The sequence below is a fragment of the Bubalus kerabau genome, chromosome 17 (genome assembly GCF_029407905.1).
Source record: "Bubalus kerabau isolate K-KA32 ecotype Philippines breed swamp buffalo chromosome 17, PCC_UOA_SB_1v2, whole genome shotgun sequence".
Taxonomy (NCBI): Eukaryota; Metazoa; Chordata; class Mammalia; order Artiodactyla; family Bovidae; genus Bubalus; species Bubalus kerabau.
The window spans coordinates 39312806-39332102 of NC_073640.1; the positions used below are offsets into that span (position 1 = coordinate 39312806).

General features: G+C 39.8%; 1 protein-coding gene across 2 annotated transcripts in view; it reads left to right on the plus strand.

Annotated features, from left to right (window-relative positions):
• The window catches only part of TANGO6 (transport and golgi organization 6 homolog), a 185022-nt gene that overhangs the window by 58990 nt on the left and 106735 nt on the right, over positions 1-19297 (plus strand). For both annotated transcript variants that reach the window (XM_055554251.1, XM_055554252.1), the window contains exons 12-14: positions 1238-1372; positions 8404-8880; positions 9626-9683. In XM_055554251.1, coding sequence (XP_055410226.1) covers positions 1238-1372; positions 8404-8880; positions 9626-9683 — 670 coding nt within the window. The remainder of the gene's footprint in view (positions 1-1237; positions 1373-8403; positions 8881-9625; positions 9684-19297) is intronic.

A 19297-nucleotide genomic window follows, 5' to 3' on the forward strand; every position in this document is an offset into this window, starting at 1 on the left:
CTGCAATAAAGATTCTAGCATAGCATGTGATTTGCCTAGAGAGTTGAACGTACAAGCTTGCATGTTATTTAGAGGCTTATTATGACCTATCTCAGCCATCCCATTTTCAAGTTGATTTTTCCCTTTTGAGCCATTAATCCTAAATGTAAGTGTGAGTGTGTGTACATGTATGTGTGTGTGCACATATATAGGTATGTGTAGGCGTCTTTTATTCACATGTGTTTCTACTTAAGATGATTAATCAAAGCACAGTTAAAATAATGCTGACCAAATTAATTTCATTTAAGGCTTAGTTGTTACCCAGATGCTGTGTAAACTCTTGTATATGAATAATCTTAACCCTTTAAAACCATTCAATACTTTGAAAAATGACTCTGGATTGGTTGTGCAGATCATTTGGGGACATTGAATTCTAAATAAAATGAATGCCTTTTTGCATATTCTTTGCCTACTAGAACTAGTCTATCAAAATGGGAGTACGGAATATTTGAGGAGGAATCCTCATTAGGAGAAACAGATCTAAGACACTCGGAGATGGTCAGAAATTTAACAAATCATCTTTCATTTAAATTTCCCAGCCAAATTCACAATAAGTAAAGGAAGGTAAGATGGTGTATTAAAAGATTTGACAAAGTGTAAGTGGACTTTCTCATTTATTGACTGTATGGCTTTGAGCAGATCACCTCTTTTTAAAAATTGTGTTTATTTACTTATTTTTGGCTGTGCTGGGTCCTCGCTGCTGCTCAGGGGCTTTCTGCAGTGCTGGCGAGCCGGGGCTACTGTCTAGCTGCTTACACGGGCTTCTTACTGTGCTGGATTCTCTTGTTTCAGAGCTTGGGCTCTAGAGCCCAGGCTTAGTAGTTGTGGTCTAGGGCTTATGCCCCGTGGCATGTGGAATCTTCCCGGACCAGGGTTTGAACCCATGTCCCCTGCATTGGCAGTGGATTCTCAACCATTGAACTATCAGGGAAGTCCTCCAAATCGCCTAAGTCTGAGATTCTTCATCTGAAAATGAGGACAAGAATACATCCTAGAGCTGATGTGACACTTAGGTGAACTGGTGCATGTAGAACCCTGAGCACCATGCCTGCTTCACAGTATCAGTTGTTCTTGAAGCTTCTTGTTGTTGTGACGTTGATGAAGGAGAAAATGAAGATGTAGACATCAGATGTAAAGAGCGTTTTGAGTTTGTTTTTTTCTTGCTCCTTGCTGATTCTAGATTTCATTTCTATGGTAGGTTGTGGACTTTGTAGCAGCAACCCTGCAGAGAGCATGTGCAAGCTTGGCCCACCAGGCAGAGAGCACCGTGGAGTCACAGACACTGAGCATGTCCATGGGGCTGGTGGCCGTCATGCTGGGAGGAGCCGTTCAGGTGAGTTGGAGAAGTGAGCCAAACTTGAAAGGAGGGAGAAGAGAAAAACCTTCCCATCCATACCCTGTGAGAAGTCAGAATGGCTACTGCACACAGGAGAACTGGGCCAAACAAGTCAGGTTGTTGATAAGAATTCTCTCCAAGTAGAAGACAAGAAAACAGTACCACTTCCTCTTTGGGTAGACTTCCCCATCAAAAGGGCAGGGCCCTTTCTGACCGGGCATAAGCTGGATTTGGAAATACCTGTTTTGCATCTATGGTGAATACTAGATTCTCTGGCCTTCACTGTACTGGTTCTCTGAAGCTCAGCCCTTGTCGCTGCTGCTGTTGTCAGGGAAGAATCTTTGTAACCTACCGGCTACATAGGATTGCATGTTTTCAATAGTTCCATTTTGGCACAGGATCCATTGTTCAACTCATATCATGTGTCATGTTAAAAGTTTTGTTTCCAGTGCATGTATCTTTTACATACTTAATTTATGATTTTTTAACTTTATTCACTCAAAAAATATATATTGCCTACTTGTTATGTGCCAAACGCTGAGCCAGGGTGCTGGAAATGGGGCAGTGGATGAAGCAGACATGGTCCCTCCTGCCATGAAGCTTAGAACCCGTGAGGGAGCCAGGCATTAAATGATGTGTCAAAAAATAGAACTGAGTGAAGTACCTCAAACAAGAAGTAGAGGGTACCAAGAGAACATAACATCTAACCTAGGCTGGGGAGATTTCCATAAGGACTATCTGTATAAGTTTAAGCTAAGACTTGATGCATAAGAGTTTGGGAGTGTGTGTAGGGCAGATGGAGGGGCCTCTTTCAATGACAGAGCATCATGTATGAGGACTGGAAGCAGGAAGGAGCTCTGTATACTTAAGACACTGATAGAAGGCTGTGTAGCTGAACTGTAGAGACAGGAGTCAGAACAAGGTGGAAAGGTAAGCACCTGTGTGTGTGACATATCACATTAGGTTAGAAGACTGCGAGAAAGTGAAGTAGATTAGTGCAAGTATTATGAAAACTTCCCTGAAATCAAACTGGACAGAACTCTTAGCAATGAGTAGGGAACTTCTCTGGGAATGGATTTTTGAGTTTAAGGATTAAATTCTGATATTGATTCTTGATCTATTAGAATTTGCCTCTCTCTAGCTTGTCCTTTAGGAGAAAAGAAATTTTATTTGGGCCTGTTGTTAATGTGAAACCCATTTTTGGTAGATTTACTTAGCACTCCTAATTTTTTATTTTTTTGGAAAAAAGCACTTTCGGTTCAGTTACTGTATTATATTCCTCCTGTTAGAACTGTCAAGGAGTTCACCAATGAAATTGTTTTTCCCTTTGGCTGCACTAAGCAGCATGTGGGAATCTTAGTTTCCCTGACCAGGGATTGAACTCGGCACCCCCTGCCTTTGGAACGTTGAATCTTTATCATTGGACCACCAGGGAAGTCCCTGGAATAATTTTTCTTAAGTTGTACTGTTAATGGATTTAGTTGACCTGGTTGATTTGTGTTTTTCTCGTTGAGTATTGATTTGAATAATCTTTATTTCCATAGTTGAGAGTGTGTTTTTTTGCTTATTTAACACTTAGAATTTCAAACCATGTCGCAAAACAGAACACAGAAATCTCCAGTTCCTTTTTGAAGTCCATCATTGTGGGGCTGGTTATGCAGATTAGTCCTGTTCTAACAGATATTCACCTGACTGATGCACATGTAGTATAGCCTTTACCGTGACCCTGCCCTTCCATGAGCCATCCTGACTCACCGACTATATCCTGAATTCCTCTGACTTTGCAGTTAAAGTGAACATAACACGTCACCCCTATACCTTTGCCCTAGATCTATTAATTTTTTTTTCCCCTTTGATTGAAGGATTTATAAGTGGCTTCTATAGTAATGCTAGGTTTTCTGACTTTCTATTAGAAAAAAAAGTCATGATCCTGAATTATATTTTCAGATGTTCATTGTCAGGCTAGGCTAGGTTTTTGCTTCCAAGTCTAGAAGGTTTCATTGTACCTATCCCTGATCATGATTCATTGTTTTAGCTAATGAAACAGAATCTAACAGCTTTTGAACCTTTCTTTCCTTTCTAATTTATGTAAATAAGATGATTATTAGAACATAGTGTCTAAGAAGAGGAGCTGATTTGGAGAAAGTATAGGTTTAAGGCTGCTAGCTAGACAGCTGTAATTCCAAACGTATTTTCTAAATGTCAAGACTGATCATCAATAAAAGTATGGTGTTGATGACTTCCCTGTGCCCTCAGGAAGCAGTTTATGCATGATGTTCCAGGGCCCACAGAGCCCTCTGAAGCCCTGCCGCGTGGAGCAGACATGGTCTTGGAGGGCTGGGACTTGAACCCAAACCTTGAGATTTCATGCTGTTAATACTTTTCCAAGAGTATCATAGGATGAACTCATTCAGGAAATGTTTATCAAGTGTCTGTTCCCTCATGGAGTTTACCTTCAAGTTCCACTTGTAAGTTAATTCAGTAACATCATAAATAAGGACCTAGACATATAAATTGCTCAGCTAAATATATGAAGAAACATAGGTGATATACAAAAATGAGAACACAAGGTAAATGTAAATATTTTTCAGAATTAGAAATTTTTTGGTCAGCATTTTATTGCTGGAAGAGACTTTTGGATTCTTCCAAAATAATAATTCTCACTGCATCAGGTAAGGCAGAGTGAGAGTGTGTTTGTCCTCCAGGGGAGCTTTGTAAAGTCTCCTGTGGGGGGTTTTCAGGTACATATGCCCTCCTCTGGCTGACCACCCAAGTTCTCCTCTGTTGCAGGGGTCCCCAACCTCCAGGCCAAAGACCAGCATCTGTCGTCAGATCATCAGTGGCATTCGGTTAGAAATAAAGTGCACAATAAATGTAATGCACTTGAGTCATCCCGATACCATCCCTTCCACCAAGCCCACGGAAGAATTGCCTTCCAGGAAAAACCGGTCCCTGATGCCAAAAAGGTTGGGGACCATGGTCTTAGAGGACATGCCCTCTTCGACCACCCACCACCCTTAATCCCACCCCTACTGATCTAACCACCAGTTTCTAAATTTGAGAATTTGCAGAAATTTAGAACGAGTAATTAATCTAACTTCTACTCCAAGTCATTACCTAACTTCCATTCCTAAAGGAGATTGTAGAAGTGGGTTGACATAGCATGGCTCGTTCTGTTTCTGAAACATTCCAGAAACTGGGAAAGAGGCAGCCAGATGAAGGAGTCTGTCACTCACTTGTGGGATGCTCTTTCCAGCCTCGGGACTTTTATACAGAGTTCTGAGATCTAGATCTGAGATCTATGCTGAGAAGCAATGGCAGGAGGAAAAATGAGGACTACAGTCACGTCTCAATTTTGGTAGTGGCCCTTGGTGACTCTTGAAAAATAATTGATAATTACTTAATGCTTCAGTTTTCTCATTTATCAATTAAGTAAATATTACTTTATACCTCAAAAACTTTTTTAAACATTTATAAACAAATAGTTGGCACTTGTAGTCTTAGATTTCCCTGTTTATTCTCATAGTGAGAAATCTATAGCCTTGTGAAGCTGAACGAATACATAACTTTCATTTCCTTAGAAACTGTTTGGTTCAGAATCCACATAGCTGCCCATGGTGATTAGAGACATTACCTAGTGGAATAAGATTAATTGCACAGTGACCAAGTTTGAAAATAGAAAACATGGCTATTTTTTAAAAATAGATTTTATATTTTAGAGCAGTTCTAGGTGCAGAGCAAAATTGAGCAGGCGGTACAGAGATTTCTTGTACATCCCCTGCCCCCACACAGGCAAAGCCTCTCCTGTTGTATCAACATCTGGTTCCCGAATGGTACCTTGGTACAATCCATGAACACACATTGACACATCATTATCACCTGCAGTCTGTGATTTCCATTAGGGTTCCCTTTTAGTGTTGTACACTATGGGTTTTGACAAATGCATAATATCCACCATTATAGCGTTGTACCTAATAGCTAGTCTAACCCCAAAATCCTCTGCTTATTCATCCCTTCCTCCCCCTAACTCCTGATCTTTTACCATCTCCCCAGTTTTGTGTTTTCCAGACCATTATGTAGTTGAAATCGTATACTCTGTAGCCTTCCCAGATTGACTTCCTTCACTTAGAAATACACATTGAAGGTTCTTAAATGTCTTGTGGTTTGATAGCTCATTTCTTTTTAGTTCTGAATAGTATTCCATTGTCTGGATATATCACAATCTGTATCCATTCACCTACTGAAGGACATCTGGTTGCTACCAGGTTTAGAAGTTATGTGTAAAGCTGCTATAACCATCTGTGTGTAGGTTTTTGTGCAGACATAAGTTTTCAGCTCATTTGGGTAAATACCAAGGAGTTCAGTTGTTCAAGTGTATAGTAGGAATACATTCAATTTTGTAAGAAGCTACCAGACTGTCTTGCAAAAGTGGCTATACCATTTTGTTCTACCAGCACTGAACGAGAGTTTCTTTTGTTCTTCATCCTCACCAGTGTTTGGTGGTGTTGGTGTTAGATTCTCATTATTTTAATGGTTGTGTCGTGTTATCACATTGTTGTTTTAATTTTCAGTTCCTTGATGACATATGATGTTGAGCATATCTTCAATTGCTATCTTCTTTGGTGAGGTAGCTGTTCAGGTCTTTCACCCATGTTTTAATTGAGTTGTTTGTTTTCTTATTGTTGAGTTTTAAGGATTCTTTGTGTATTTTAGGTTACTGTCCATTATCAAATATATCTTTTGCAGATACCTTCTCCTAGTTTGTGGTTTGTCTTGTCTTTTCTCTTGACATTGTCTTTTGCAGAGCAGAAGTTTTAAATTTTAATGTAGTCCAGCTTATCAGTTCTTTCTTTCATGAATTTCTTTGGTATTTCACCTAAAAAGGCCATCACCATACCTGAGGTCAGCTAGATATCCCTTATGTTATTTTATAGGAATTTTATAGTTTTGCAATTTTACATTTAGGTCCGTGATCCATTTTTAGTTGATTTTTGTGACAGTGTAAGGTCTGTGTCTAGATTCATTTCTTTGCCTATGGATGTCCAGTTGTTCTAGCACCATTTATTAAAAAGTTGATCTTTTCTCCATTGTAGTGCCTTTGCTCCTTTGTCAAAGATCAGTTGACTGTATTTATGTGGGTCTATCTCTGGTCTCTCTATTCTGTTCCATTGGTCTATTTGTCTTACTTTTTTTTTTTTAAGAAGAAATTGTTATATATACGAGAAATGAAAAAGAAGCCATACACTATAGGTATAAGTAGATATTCTCATTTCAGATACTTGAAGAAAAAACAAAGACACATGATACTACAGAGGCACTGAATGAAGTCCAGCATGGTGATAATGCTAGCCCAGTTATCCTGAAATATCTTTTCCAGTACCACATAGATTTTTGATAAAATGGACCTTTTTCTTAGGTGATATATATTTTTATTGTGAAATTCCAGGTACAAACCTGACATATATCTCAAGTTTTCATTTACTTGGGAGGAAAGTGGTAGAGAAAATGAACAATAACAATTCTGTGAAGCTGAAGTGTAATATGAGAATATTATGTAGGTCCTGTGAAAACAGTTGGTTAATTGATTGGTTGGTTGGATAATGAAGTGTGTGAATGAGTGAGTAATAAATACCCTGCCTTGTTCTAAAAAGGATTTAAGATGTGTAAGGTTTTCAAATGATCAGGGCTTCATGAAGCTTCATATGACAGTTTTTCCAGTATTTTCAGACAGAAAAGGATCACCCCTGATTTTTCTTCACTGACTGCCCATGCACCTTTCCTAGTAAGGCTTTATTAGAACAAAGCTTCTAGAGAGAATAAAATCCTAAGTAGTTTTAACTCTGATTTTCTAGGGGAACTTCCCTTCTGCCAGTTACCATCACAGTCCCTTCCAGGCCTGAGGCACCCTTGTATGCTGACCAGCCACTTTAGATCTTGCAGTTAAGAATAGCTTTACTCATTCAAATGAGACTGTGTAGCGTTTAGTTAAAGAGTGTGGACTCTGGAGCCAGATTTATTAGGTTCACATCTTACCATCTTTCAGCTGTATGACTTTAATTTTAATTAAATTAAAAAAATTTTTTGGCTGCACCACCCTGCATGTAGAATCTTAGTTTCCTGACCAGGGACTGAACCTGTATCCCCTGCACTGGAAGTGTGGAATCGTAACCCCTGGACCACTCATGAAATCCCTTCCCTGTTTAACATATAGATAGTAACTCTTTTATAGGGCTGTGAATATGTGTGTGTGTGATTTGTTTGTTTATTGTATTTATATTTAAACCATTCACATAGTACTTACTAGTGTGTCAAGCACTAAGTACTTTGCTAATGTGAACTCATCTTTTTATGGCAAAAGGTACATCCTAGTAAAAAAATATAATATAATACAATTCAAAATATAAAAGAATTTCACCATATGACTGGGTATTAAAATATGTCATGGTAAGAATAGCTGTAGATGTTTGACAGAAAACAACAAAATTCTGTACAGCAATTATCCTTCAATTACAAAATAAATAAATTAAAAAAAAAAGAAACTGTAGAGACAAATAAGACTAAGAGGTGAGTGGGGTAAAAAGGATGAAAACAGGCTGTTCCCAGAAGAAATGTAGACAGTTAATAAACATGGAAGGATGCTTAATAGTGCTATTAGTCTGATTAATGCAAATTAAAATAACAGCCATGTTTGCCCATCAGATTATAAATATTAAGAGTAATAATAGGTGAGGGAGTAGGGAGGGGGAAAAAAGAGTAATATTTGTTCCTGATGTACTTTTTGATTTAGAAAAGTACCTGTACACGGTAAGTATTCAATAAATGTTAATTATAATTATAAGACCATAGTGTTAGAATGCCAGATTCAGGCTATATGCAAATCACACCAGGAACAAGGTTTGCTTCCAGCCCCTTTTTCTTAGTGTCTGTTGCCTTGTGCTCATATTAGCGTCATATTGTGCTCATATTGTGGTCATATTAGCATCTGCTATGTTAATTTGGGTTTGCATTTTTTAAATTTCATTTTGTAGTTGAAGTCAAGTGATTTTGCTGTCCTGAAGCAATTGCTGCCTCTGTTGGAGAAGGTCTCCAGCACATACCCTGACCCTGTCATCCAGGAACTTGCTGCTGATCTCCGCATTACCATCTCTACTCATGGAGCCTTTTCCACTGAGACTGTCAGTGTGGCCGCCCAGAGTACCCTAAACAAAAAGGATCCAGAAGGTAAAAGGGAAGAGCAGCAACAAACCAGTTATGAAAGATACAGCGATGTGTCTCATGGCCACCTTGAACCACAGCAAAGCCATGTTGCTTCTCATGAAGTCCGTGAGCCCAGCACCACTGCAAAGCAAAAATCAGAAAGTGTAACCACAGAAGAGCTCCAGGAAGCTCTTTTATCAGCTTATGATCCTCAAATTCCAACACGGGCTGCTGCCCTGCGAACTCTTTCTCGCTGGATAGAGCAGAGAGAAGCAAAAGTCCTTGATGTGCAGGAGAAGCTTCTCAAGGTGAGTAGAACACACTCAGACACATACACATGATGAGTAGAACACACTCAAACACACACACACACACGGTGAGGCCACTGTCCAGGAGCCTTGACTGTGTATCAAGCCCTGTCCTGGGCCACCCTTGGGGAAATTGTAATTGTTCTACAGAAGCAAGACTCAGTTGAACATGAGCAGAAGGCCAAAGGTTTTACAGGCTGCTACTAATATCAGTTGAAGAGCTGAAGTTTGCAAAAGATTTTTTTTTAATAAATTAGAACAGATTCAAGGTTATCCCAGTAATAACATCTCTGTCTTGCCCTTGCATTTCCATATGCTTTCTTGAGTGCAAGAGAAAAGGATCAAATTATAGCAGATATGCCATTCATTGAATGTAGCCCCAAACCTGGCTTCTTGTGTGTCAGGGCCTGTGGTCTGTCACAGGCCTAAGAACAGGCTATCTACCATAGACTGTAGTGGAAAAAATGTGAGAATTGTTCTTCCAGATTTTGGTTTTCATGCCTACTTTTAATGTATACTAGACAACTTCAAGAAGTATCTCCGACTGATCGCTGCCCTTTTGTAACCATTATAGAAATGGAACTTCAAACATATACTATTTTCCCTACAAGATTCACAGTCAGACCAGTATCTAGCTACAGCAAAGAGGAGTACAAGCATTTATTCTTTTGAGTCTGCTCTAAAGGTGTCTTAAATCTCGCTTGCTGTTTGTGAATCATGTCACTGCTATATTTTGTGGTTTCAGATATTCTTGGAGAACTTGGAGCATGAAGACACGTTTGTATATCTGTCTGCTATTCAGGGTAAGTTAGTCCTGCTTAGGACTTGAAGTCTGTGGACCAAAAATTAAATCATATGTTTTCACAAAATCTCTAAAGTCATAGAATCATAACCTGCTGGTCATTTTGTCCATTTTCCTGCCTCCTAGCTAGGACTTAATTTCAGTCATGATAGTAATATTTCTGGAGGGTTCCTAAAGGGACCCTGAAGAGTTCAGTATCTCATAATGATGGGGAAGCCTTTATTTATGTTTACTTATCATTCTATAGATTAAATCCCATTTCCTCAAATTTAAGGAGGTAAAGAATGCCTCACATGTGAGCTCCCATTACATTGACGTTTTAGGTGTATGGCTACTGTCATTGTGCACCTTTGCACTCTTGTTAAACTAAAAGAATCTCAGAATATATTTCATTATCAAAACATTTTTTGCAGTCATTTTATTTCTCATTTATGATTCTTTGTTGTGATTCCGTCTTCTGTTAATCTGTGGATTTTAAATCTAGAGAGGGGCTTTACGAAAAAGGGTATGGAGAGTTAAACACCTTTCCCCAGAAGGGTGAGAGGCAGACCTGGTAAGAAGGCAGAATGAACTCACAGTCTCTGGGCTCTGTAGTGTGCTGTAGTCCTCAGGAGCTGGGGTCTGGAGATTGATCACCAGGATGCACCAACCCTCCCCCACCCCTCCTGCTTTTCAGCTATGTGAACTTTGGCAAAGTACTTAATCCCTCTGGGCTTCTTACCTGTGAAAAAGGGAGCTAAGTAGGAATGTAAAACGGTACAGTTGCTTGCTTTATTTATTTGACTACGCCAGGTCATAGTTTTGCTATGTGGGACCTAGTTCCCCGACTAGGGATTGAACACAGGCCCCCTGTATTAGATGAGTGGAGTCTTAGCCACTGGACTACCAGGGAAGTCCCTACAGCTGCTTTAGAACATAGTCTGGCAGTTCTTTGAAAAAAATAAATGCAGAGTTGTCACTTGACCCAGCAATTCTGAGTATTCACCCAAGAAAAATGAAAACATGCTCGTGCAAAAACTTGTTCATTAATGTTCGTAGTAGTCAAAAGGTAGAACCCAGATGTCTACTATTTGATGAACAGATAGACAAAATGTGGTGTGTATATACAGTGGAATATTATTCAGCCAATGAAAATGAAGTACTGAAACATGCAGGTAAAACCTTGAAAACATAGATGAAAGAAACCATTCCCAGAAAACCACATTTTGTATGGTTCCTTCATATGAAATGTCTAGTATAGGTAAATTTATAGAGACAGAGAGTAGGTTAGCAGTTGTCTAGGGCTGGAGAGAAAGGGGAAGGGTTTGGGAGGTGATGGCCAAAGGGTACAGGATTTCCTTGACGGGGTGATGAAAGCTCACACAATTCTAAAATGGACTGTAGTGATGGTTGCACAACTCTGTCAGTATGGTAGAAACCATTGAATTGTATATTTTAAATTGGTGAGTTTTACAGTATGTGACTTGTGTCTCAATAAAGCTGTTGCCAAAAAAAAAATAGAATTTAGTGAGGAGGAGAGGGATTAAACCGTCAGAGCTTAAGGAGATTAAACATAATGTGGTGAATAGGATCCTGGAGCAAAAAAAGGACATTAGGGAAAAACTTAAAAAATCTGAGTAAGTTATAGACTTTAGTTGATAACGAAATGTCAGTAGTAGTTCATTAATTGTGATAATGTACCATGCTAAAGTGAAAGTTAGTGATAGGGGGCAGCTAGGTATGCATTATCGGATAAGGCAATGGCACCCCACTCCAGTACTCTTGCCTGGAAAATCCCATGGATGGAGGAGCCTGGAAGGCTGCAGTCCATGGGGTCGCTGAGGGTCGGACCCGACTGAACGACTTCACTTTCACTTTTCACTTTCATGCATTAGAGAAGGAAATGGCAGCCCACTCCAGTGTTCTTGCCTGGAGAATCCCAGAGACGGGGGACCCTGGTGGGCTGCCGTCTATGGGGTCGCACAGTCGGACACGACTGAAGTGACTTAGCAGCAGCAGGTATGCAGTATACAGGAACTCTGTGTGCATCTTCTCAATAAATCTGTAAATTGAATACTGTTCTGTCAGTAAAAGTTCATTTATGAAGGGGGCTAACATTAAATGAGTTAGTACTTTGAAAGTGCTTAGTGCATATTAAGTGTTCAGTATGTGTTAGCTAATTATGATTTTAATGTTTTCATCATCATTGTCGTCATATCACTACTATTTCTTTTCTTCAGATTTAAACTTTCATTTTATACTAGAGTATAGCTTATTAGCAGCTGATTAGCAATGTTGTGATAGTTTCGGGTGGACAGCAGAGGGACTCAGCCATACATATATGTGTATCCATTCTCCCTGCAACTCCCCTTCTATCCAGACTGCCACATAACATTGAGCAGTTTCCTGTACTGTACAGTTAGGACCTTGTTGGTTATCCATTTTAATATAGCAGTGCATGTCACTACCATTTCTTTTGTTAGATTGCTAGGTAATAACATGGTGATATGTGTAACTTCTCAGAGCTAAAGCTTGAAGTAGGTGTATTCTATCAGGTAGCTTCTGCTATGTAACAGAATACCTCAACATTCAGTATCATTTATTTATTGTCACTTGTTTATGATCACTCACACATCTGTAGACTAGTGGGGTTTGGCTGACCTAGCCTGGGCTGGGCAGTCCTGCTGTTCCCTGTGCATCTCTCTGCTGTGCTTGTTACTGATCCTTCCTGATCCAAGGCCTCCCCAGGTACATTCACATGGTGATGGCCGAAATGCGCAAGAGCAAGAATAAACTCAAGAGGCAACTCTTCAGAGGAGACAAAAATAACCACTCATCAAGGAAAAAGGACAACTAGGAGGGAGCAGAAGAGTGGAGTGTGTTGAGAGAGGAAGTAATTATTGGCAGCTGAGAGGTCACAGAGGCCAGGAACTCAGATAGGCCTGAGGACTTGATGGAGCTCAGGATTCCACATGACAGTGAATGGCACTTATGGGAATTAAATAAATCAAAGAGGCAAGGACCTGAAATGCTGACAATTAGTAAGTCTCAGAAACAAGTCATCCTGTCTTTTTCCAGGAAACTGTAATACTGTCAAGGAGATGTTTCTCGTTGATTTTTTTTTTTTGGACGGAGTTTTCGGGAAGTGGCGGTGTGTCATTCTCATACAGCATCGCTGCTGTGTAAACCTCTTAGCTGTTTAACCCACTGAGCTCATTAGCCTCTAGGGTCTGCTATAAAAATCACAACTGCTGGTTTTGTGTTTGTTTATAGTACTTTTAATTGGTGTGCTAATCAGTTAGTAGCTAATTTGGAGATGAAGGAATGTGGGAGGTAGAGGTCTAATTTCTGTTCTCAGTTCCCCACAGCAGACAAGTTTGAATTAATTGATGTTTTTGGTGTTTGTACCATACACTTCAAGGCCAAGGCCTTAGGTGAATTTCCCATTAAGAAAGGAAAGAGCTGAATTTTCCCACCTGCATGTCAGTGTCATTTGCCTAGGCCTGACACTCCAGAGCCACGTCATTCTGGACTCCAGTCAGGCAGGCAGACAAGACCAGCCTGCATGTAGATATTCTGTAGTGCAAGGGGGCTGCATCAGAAGGTGGGTGCTTAACCACTGAACCACCAGGATCCCAGAAATTTCTGATGTACATATTATCTGTACATCACAATAGCCTGAGGACTAAATTCCCTATGAGTTAAAATTTAGTTTTATGAAAGACCACATCTCTTTTTATTTCTTCTGAGAAAGTGATGGTTGATTTAATTCTCATAGCAGCTGCTCCCAGACACTCAGTAGCAGCTTCTTCAGGCAGAGAATTCTATACAAGTTGCTAAGTTCCAGTTACAATCCAGAGTTTATAAATAGACACTTAATCTTAGACGTGTCCTTTAAGTGTCTCTCCTTTTCAGACTTCCTTGTATATTCTTTTTCTCATTGTTTTATCATCATTATAGTACAAGTTAATACATTCTTATTGTTTTAAAAAACATTTAAATGGCAAGAAGGTGTATAAGATAGAAAGTAAAAGTCTTCCTCTCTTCAAAAATAGGAGATGAAATATGTCCTTAAGAGTCCCATAATGTATATTTGATGTTTTGAGCATTTTTCACATTTCAGTCTTGAAATACACGTTCCAGTAATGAATGTGATACACACGTGATATTCTTCAAATAAGATATTATGGCCCAGTTATCTATCTTAGTATGGATCTACTCATGGGTCCTCGTGGTCACTTTTAATTATTTAAAGAACAGTTTGAAAGCAACACCAGCAATAGATGCATTTCACAGCTCCAAGTGATCCCCATCCGTGTCAAAAGAATCTTTGGGCGAAACTTCTTGGCTCATTGAAAAAAAGAAAGAAACTGTAGGCTCTGAGCCAAGCATGAGAGGTGAAAGTATGCCAGTATCGTGCAGAGAATCTAGTCATCTCAACATAACATGCCTGAACAAATTGCACTGACTCTTCCACCCTTTTCCTTTCACAGAAGAGTTTTCATTTCTGGCAGAAGAGCCAAGAGGAGGGAAAGGCAAAAAGCCTGGAAGGCAGGAGAGTAGATACAAAGTGAAATTGTTTTTACAGAGTTTCAAACTGAGCAGGATTACATGTCTTAACTTGTCAGAGACTGAACTCCCTGATTCTCAGATTTCTACTTCAAATAAAGTAAGTTGGGTAACCATTCAGATCAGATCAGATCAGTCGCTCAGTTGTGTCCAACTCTTTACGACCCCATGAATCGCAGCACTCCAGGCCTCCCTGTCCATCACCAACTCCTGGAGTTCACTGAGACTCACGTCCATCAAGTCAGTGATGCCATCCAGCCATCTCATCCTCTGTCGTCCCCTTCTCCTCCTGCCCCCAGTCCCTCCCAGCATCAGAGTCTTTTCCAATGAGTAAGCTCTTCCCATGAGGTGGCCAAAGTACTGGAGTTTCAGTCTCAACATCATTCCTTCCAAAGAAATCCCAGGGCTGATCTCCTTCAGAATGGACTGGTTGGATCTCCTTGCAGTCCAAGGGACTCTCAAGAGTCTTCTCCAACACCACAGTTCAAAAGCATCAATTCTTTGGCGCTCAGCAGCTGAAAATAATTCTACCCCTTGAAGGACCACCTAATTGAGTAGGGCATTGAAATGTGGAATGTGGCCCTGGGAAGTTTATCATCTCCGCTTATTTCCTTGAAATGGGAAGACTCCTTTGGTGTTCTGTAGCACCTAATTAACAAATGGGCATTTAGAGAACATCTCTCATATATGCTAGCTCAGTGAATTCTTGAAGTTCTGGGAAATAGGCATTATCCCCATTTTTTAAACTTCTTGAGATTTAATTTACACACCTGAAATTCACCTGTCTTACAATGTGCAATTCAGTGGTTTCTAGTATTTGTACAGTCAAACCACTAATTTCAGAACTTTTCATCATTTCAGAAAGAAACCCTATATCCATTATCAGTTGGTTCCCATTCTTCACTCCCCCTCTTCCCTGGGAACCACTAATCTCCTTTTTGTCTCTATGGATTTGCCTATTCTGGATGTTTCATAATACAGAATCATACAATGTGTGGACTCTTGTGTCTGGTTCTTTTCAATTAGCCTAACATTTGTGAGGTTCATCCCTGTTGTAGCATGTATCAGGGTCTCATTCTTTTTTTATGGCTGAATAATGTTACATTGTACTACTAATTAACCACATTTTGTTTATCCATTCCTCAGTTGATGGTCATTTGCCTTGTTTTCACTTTTAAGCTATTATGGGTAACACTGTAATGAATATTCATGTACAGGTTTTTGTGTGGACATACGTTTTCATTGCTTCTGGGTATACACGTTGGAGCAGAATTACTGGGTCCTATAGTAATTCTATGTTTAACCCTTTGAGGAGCTGCCAAACTGTTTTCCAGAGTGGCCACACCAATTTACTTTCCCAGGAACAATGTACAGAGGAGGCAGTGGCAACCCACTCCAGTACTCTTGCCTGGAAAATCCCATGGATGGAGGAGCCTGGTAGGCTACAGTCCATGGGGTCGTGAAGAGTCGGACACGACTGAGTGGCTTGACTTTCACTTTTCACTTTCCTGCATTGGAGAAGGAAGTGGCAACCCACTCCAGTATTCTTGCCTGGAGAATCCTAGGGACGGGGGAGCCTGGTGGGCTGCCGTCTATGGAGTTGCACAGAGTTGGACACGACTGAAGCTACTTAGCAGCAGCAGCAGCAGCAGCAGGGACAATGTATGAGGGCTCCAGTTTCTCTGCGTCCTGACCAATACTTGTTATTGTCTATCCTTTTATATAGCCGTATTAGAGTGTGAAGTTGGTATCTCATTGTGATTTTGATTTGCATTTCTCCAGTGACTAATGATGCTGAGCATCTTTTCACGAGCTTATTGTGCATTTCTAATCTTCTTTGGAAAAATACCTAGTGTCATTTGAAGCACTAAACTTCTTCCTGTTGATGAAGTCTGACTTATCAGTTTCCTGTCTTATTGCTTGCACTTGTGGTGTCATTTCTAAGAAATCATTGCTTAATCCAAGATAATTGAGATTTACTTCTGTGTTTTCTTCCAGTGGTTTTATTGTTTTGGCTCTTAAATGTTTAAGTCTATCTATGATCCATTTTGAGTTAATTTTTGGGTGTGATGAGAGATATCCTCTTTTTATAGCTAAAGATCCTGAGATTTACACAGGTTAAGTCCCCTTTCGAAGATTACATAGCAAGTAATAATTTGAACCTTGTTGTTGACCTTCAAATCTTGTTGCTGCTTCCCCAATACACTTGGTTACTCTAGAACTTTCCAAATCATGGTAGAATTTGCTCCTATTGTTGTACTTTTAAAGATGGAAAACAGATTTGATGTTGATTATCAGTATTAAAATTGAATAATGCTTAATCATCTAGAAAGCCTTTTGATTCTTTGAACAGTCTTGAAATACAATAAAAACAGATATTAAATTTTTTTTTATAAATGAAGAATTGACTTGCCTACAGTCATAAAAGTTGGGAGAATAATGGAACACCAGACCCATGTCTTAGGGATTCCCAGTCCATTGTACCTGATTTTACTGCAGTGCAGATGAAGTATGTCTTCTCCAAATCAGAGATTATATTTTATAGCCCCCAATACTTGCATTTTACATGAGCTCATTTTTGAAATACCTGTCCAGTGATTTCCTCTATCAGTTGAAAATTGATTCACTCACATTTACATCAGAATATTTAGCAATTTGGGCTTCTCAGGTGGCACTAGTGGTAAAGAACCCACCTACCAGTGTAGGAGACATAAGATATGCGGCTTCCATCCCTGGGTCAGGGAGATCCCTTGGAGGAGGGCATGGCAACCTACTTTAGTGTTCTTGCCTGGAGCATCCCATGGCCAGACGAGCCTAGAGGTTACAGTCCATAGGGTCACAAAGAGTCGAACACGACTGAAGTGACTTAGCGTGCATGCACACATTTAGCAATTTAGTACTTTTACCTACAAGTAAAAGATAATTGGCTACTTCAGGTTTAGTTATTTTCACCTTCTAAGATTTCCCAGGATAACTGCTATATAAGAGATGGAAATAAGCATTATAGAAGTCACCACTTATTATTATGTGCCTGTCATAGTAACTCTACGAGTTAGAAATTTTTATCCCTGTTTTACAGATGAGGGAACTGAGGCTCAAAGAGGTTAAGCAGCTGGCCCAAAGTGACACAGATACCAAATGTTAATACCATGATTTGAATCTTAAGTCTCTCCATCTCTGAAGACTGCTCTTGCCACAGGGAAAAATAATTAATTCTAAAATAGTTGTTCGTTTCCAAGGCACAAAGGCTGAGTTCTCAGATGGTCAAAGGTATGGGAGAACCAGGCCTGTGTATGAGACATGGTTTCACTACAAATGAACTCTTCCTATAGCTTAATAATATGCTGATCTCATGTTTGCTTGATTTTGTGTGTGTGTATGTGGTTTTACTCATTTGGCAGTGAGTACTGTTTTTTTTTTTTAAGATTTATTCATTTATTTTTGGCTGGGCTGGGTCTTCATTGCTGCACAGGGACTTTCTCTAGTAGTGGCGAGCAGGGACTACTCTCTAGTAGCCAAGCGTGGGTTTCTCCTTGCTGTGGCTTCCCTTGTTGTGGAGCATGGATTCTAGAGCCTGGGGGCTTCAGTGGTTGTGGGGCCTGGGCTCAGTAGATGCAATGCATGGGATTAGTTGCTCTGTGGCATGTGGGATCTTCTAAGAGCAGGGATCGAAACTATGTCCCCTGCATTGGCAGGTGGATTGTCAACTGCTGGACCACCAGGGAAGCCCAGTACTGTGTTATTTTTTAAGCAATCTCTATGTGTATCTCTAACTCATCTTCCATTAGTGGCGTATATATGTTACCTCACACTGCCAGTCCTTATGCCCACTGTTGGTCATTACGGTTTCAGCACTAGAGACACCAGTCTCATTTTAGGAGTGTCAGGAGAGAGCCTTCAGAACAATCCTGGGATATATATATATAGTTTACTGAGATTGTGGATTAGAAAAACAAGTATAGGACTTGTTTTTCTGTATAGGACTTTTGATAATTTGTTACATTTCTGATGCCAATAAATTGCATTTTAAAATTACTTACTTTAAAATAATACAACTTATGAAAGCAATGCCCATACACTGCTGGTGAAAACATAAAATAGTGCAGCTCCTCTGAAGAACAGTCTGGCAGTTCTCAAAAGGTTAAACATAGTTACCATATGATCCACCAATTCCACTCCTAGATATACACCCAAGAGAAATGAAAACACATGTCCACACAAAAGTTTACATATGAATCCTCATAGCAGCATTATTTGTAATAGCCAAAAAAGTAGTGTCGACTGAAAAAAATGCACAGCCTACAAGTTAAGAATTATGTTTTATTTGGCAGACTTTCTGAGGACTTCAAGCCTGGGACACAACATCTTAGATAACTCTGAAGAAATAAGGGAGGAACCAGGATATATAGGAGTTTTTGCCACAAAGACCAGGTATTCAGAACATGAAAAGATTACTGTTAATTAAAGAAACCAGATATGTCCAGTTAAGGAATTTAGTGCTTTTCTGTATATGGAAAGATGTAAGAGTCTGGGCTCACTGAAGTGATTCCTTTGTTATGCACCTCAGCTGTCCGTTGCCTCATCCTGTGCCTTCTCATCCTGAGTCTCCTCAGGGGGCACTGTCAGGGTGGCTGCAGTCAGGGGGTGGCTGACTGCTAGATGACGGGCATCCTATTTCATCCTGAGTTCCCCCAGAGCTCACCATCAGAGAGACTGTAATGTGATGGCTTAACGGCTGTAACATCTTTTATTTACCGGTAGGGCAGGCAATATTTTTCATTCACAGTAGAAACAACCTAAACTTCTATCACCTGATGAATGGATAAATTAAAGATGGTATATTTAAATAGTGGAATATTATTTAGCAGCAAAAAAGAAGGAAGTACTGATTCATACTATAAAGTGACTGAACCTTCAAAACATGATAAATGAAAGGAGCCGCACACGAAAGACCACATTTTGTATGAAATGTCCAGAGTAGGCAAATCCATAGAGATGGAAGGCAGTTTCGTGGTTGCCTGAGAATGGGAAGAGGGAAACAGGGAGTGACTGATAATGAATAAGAGG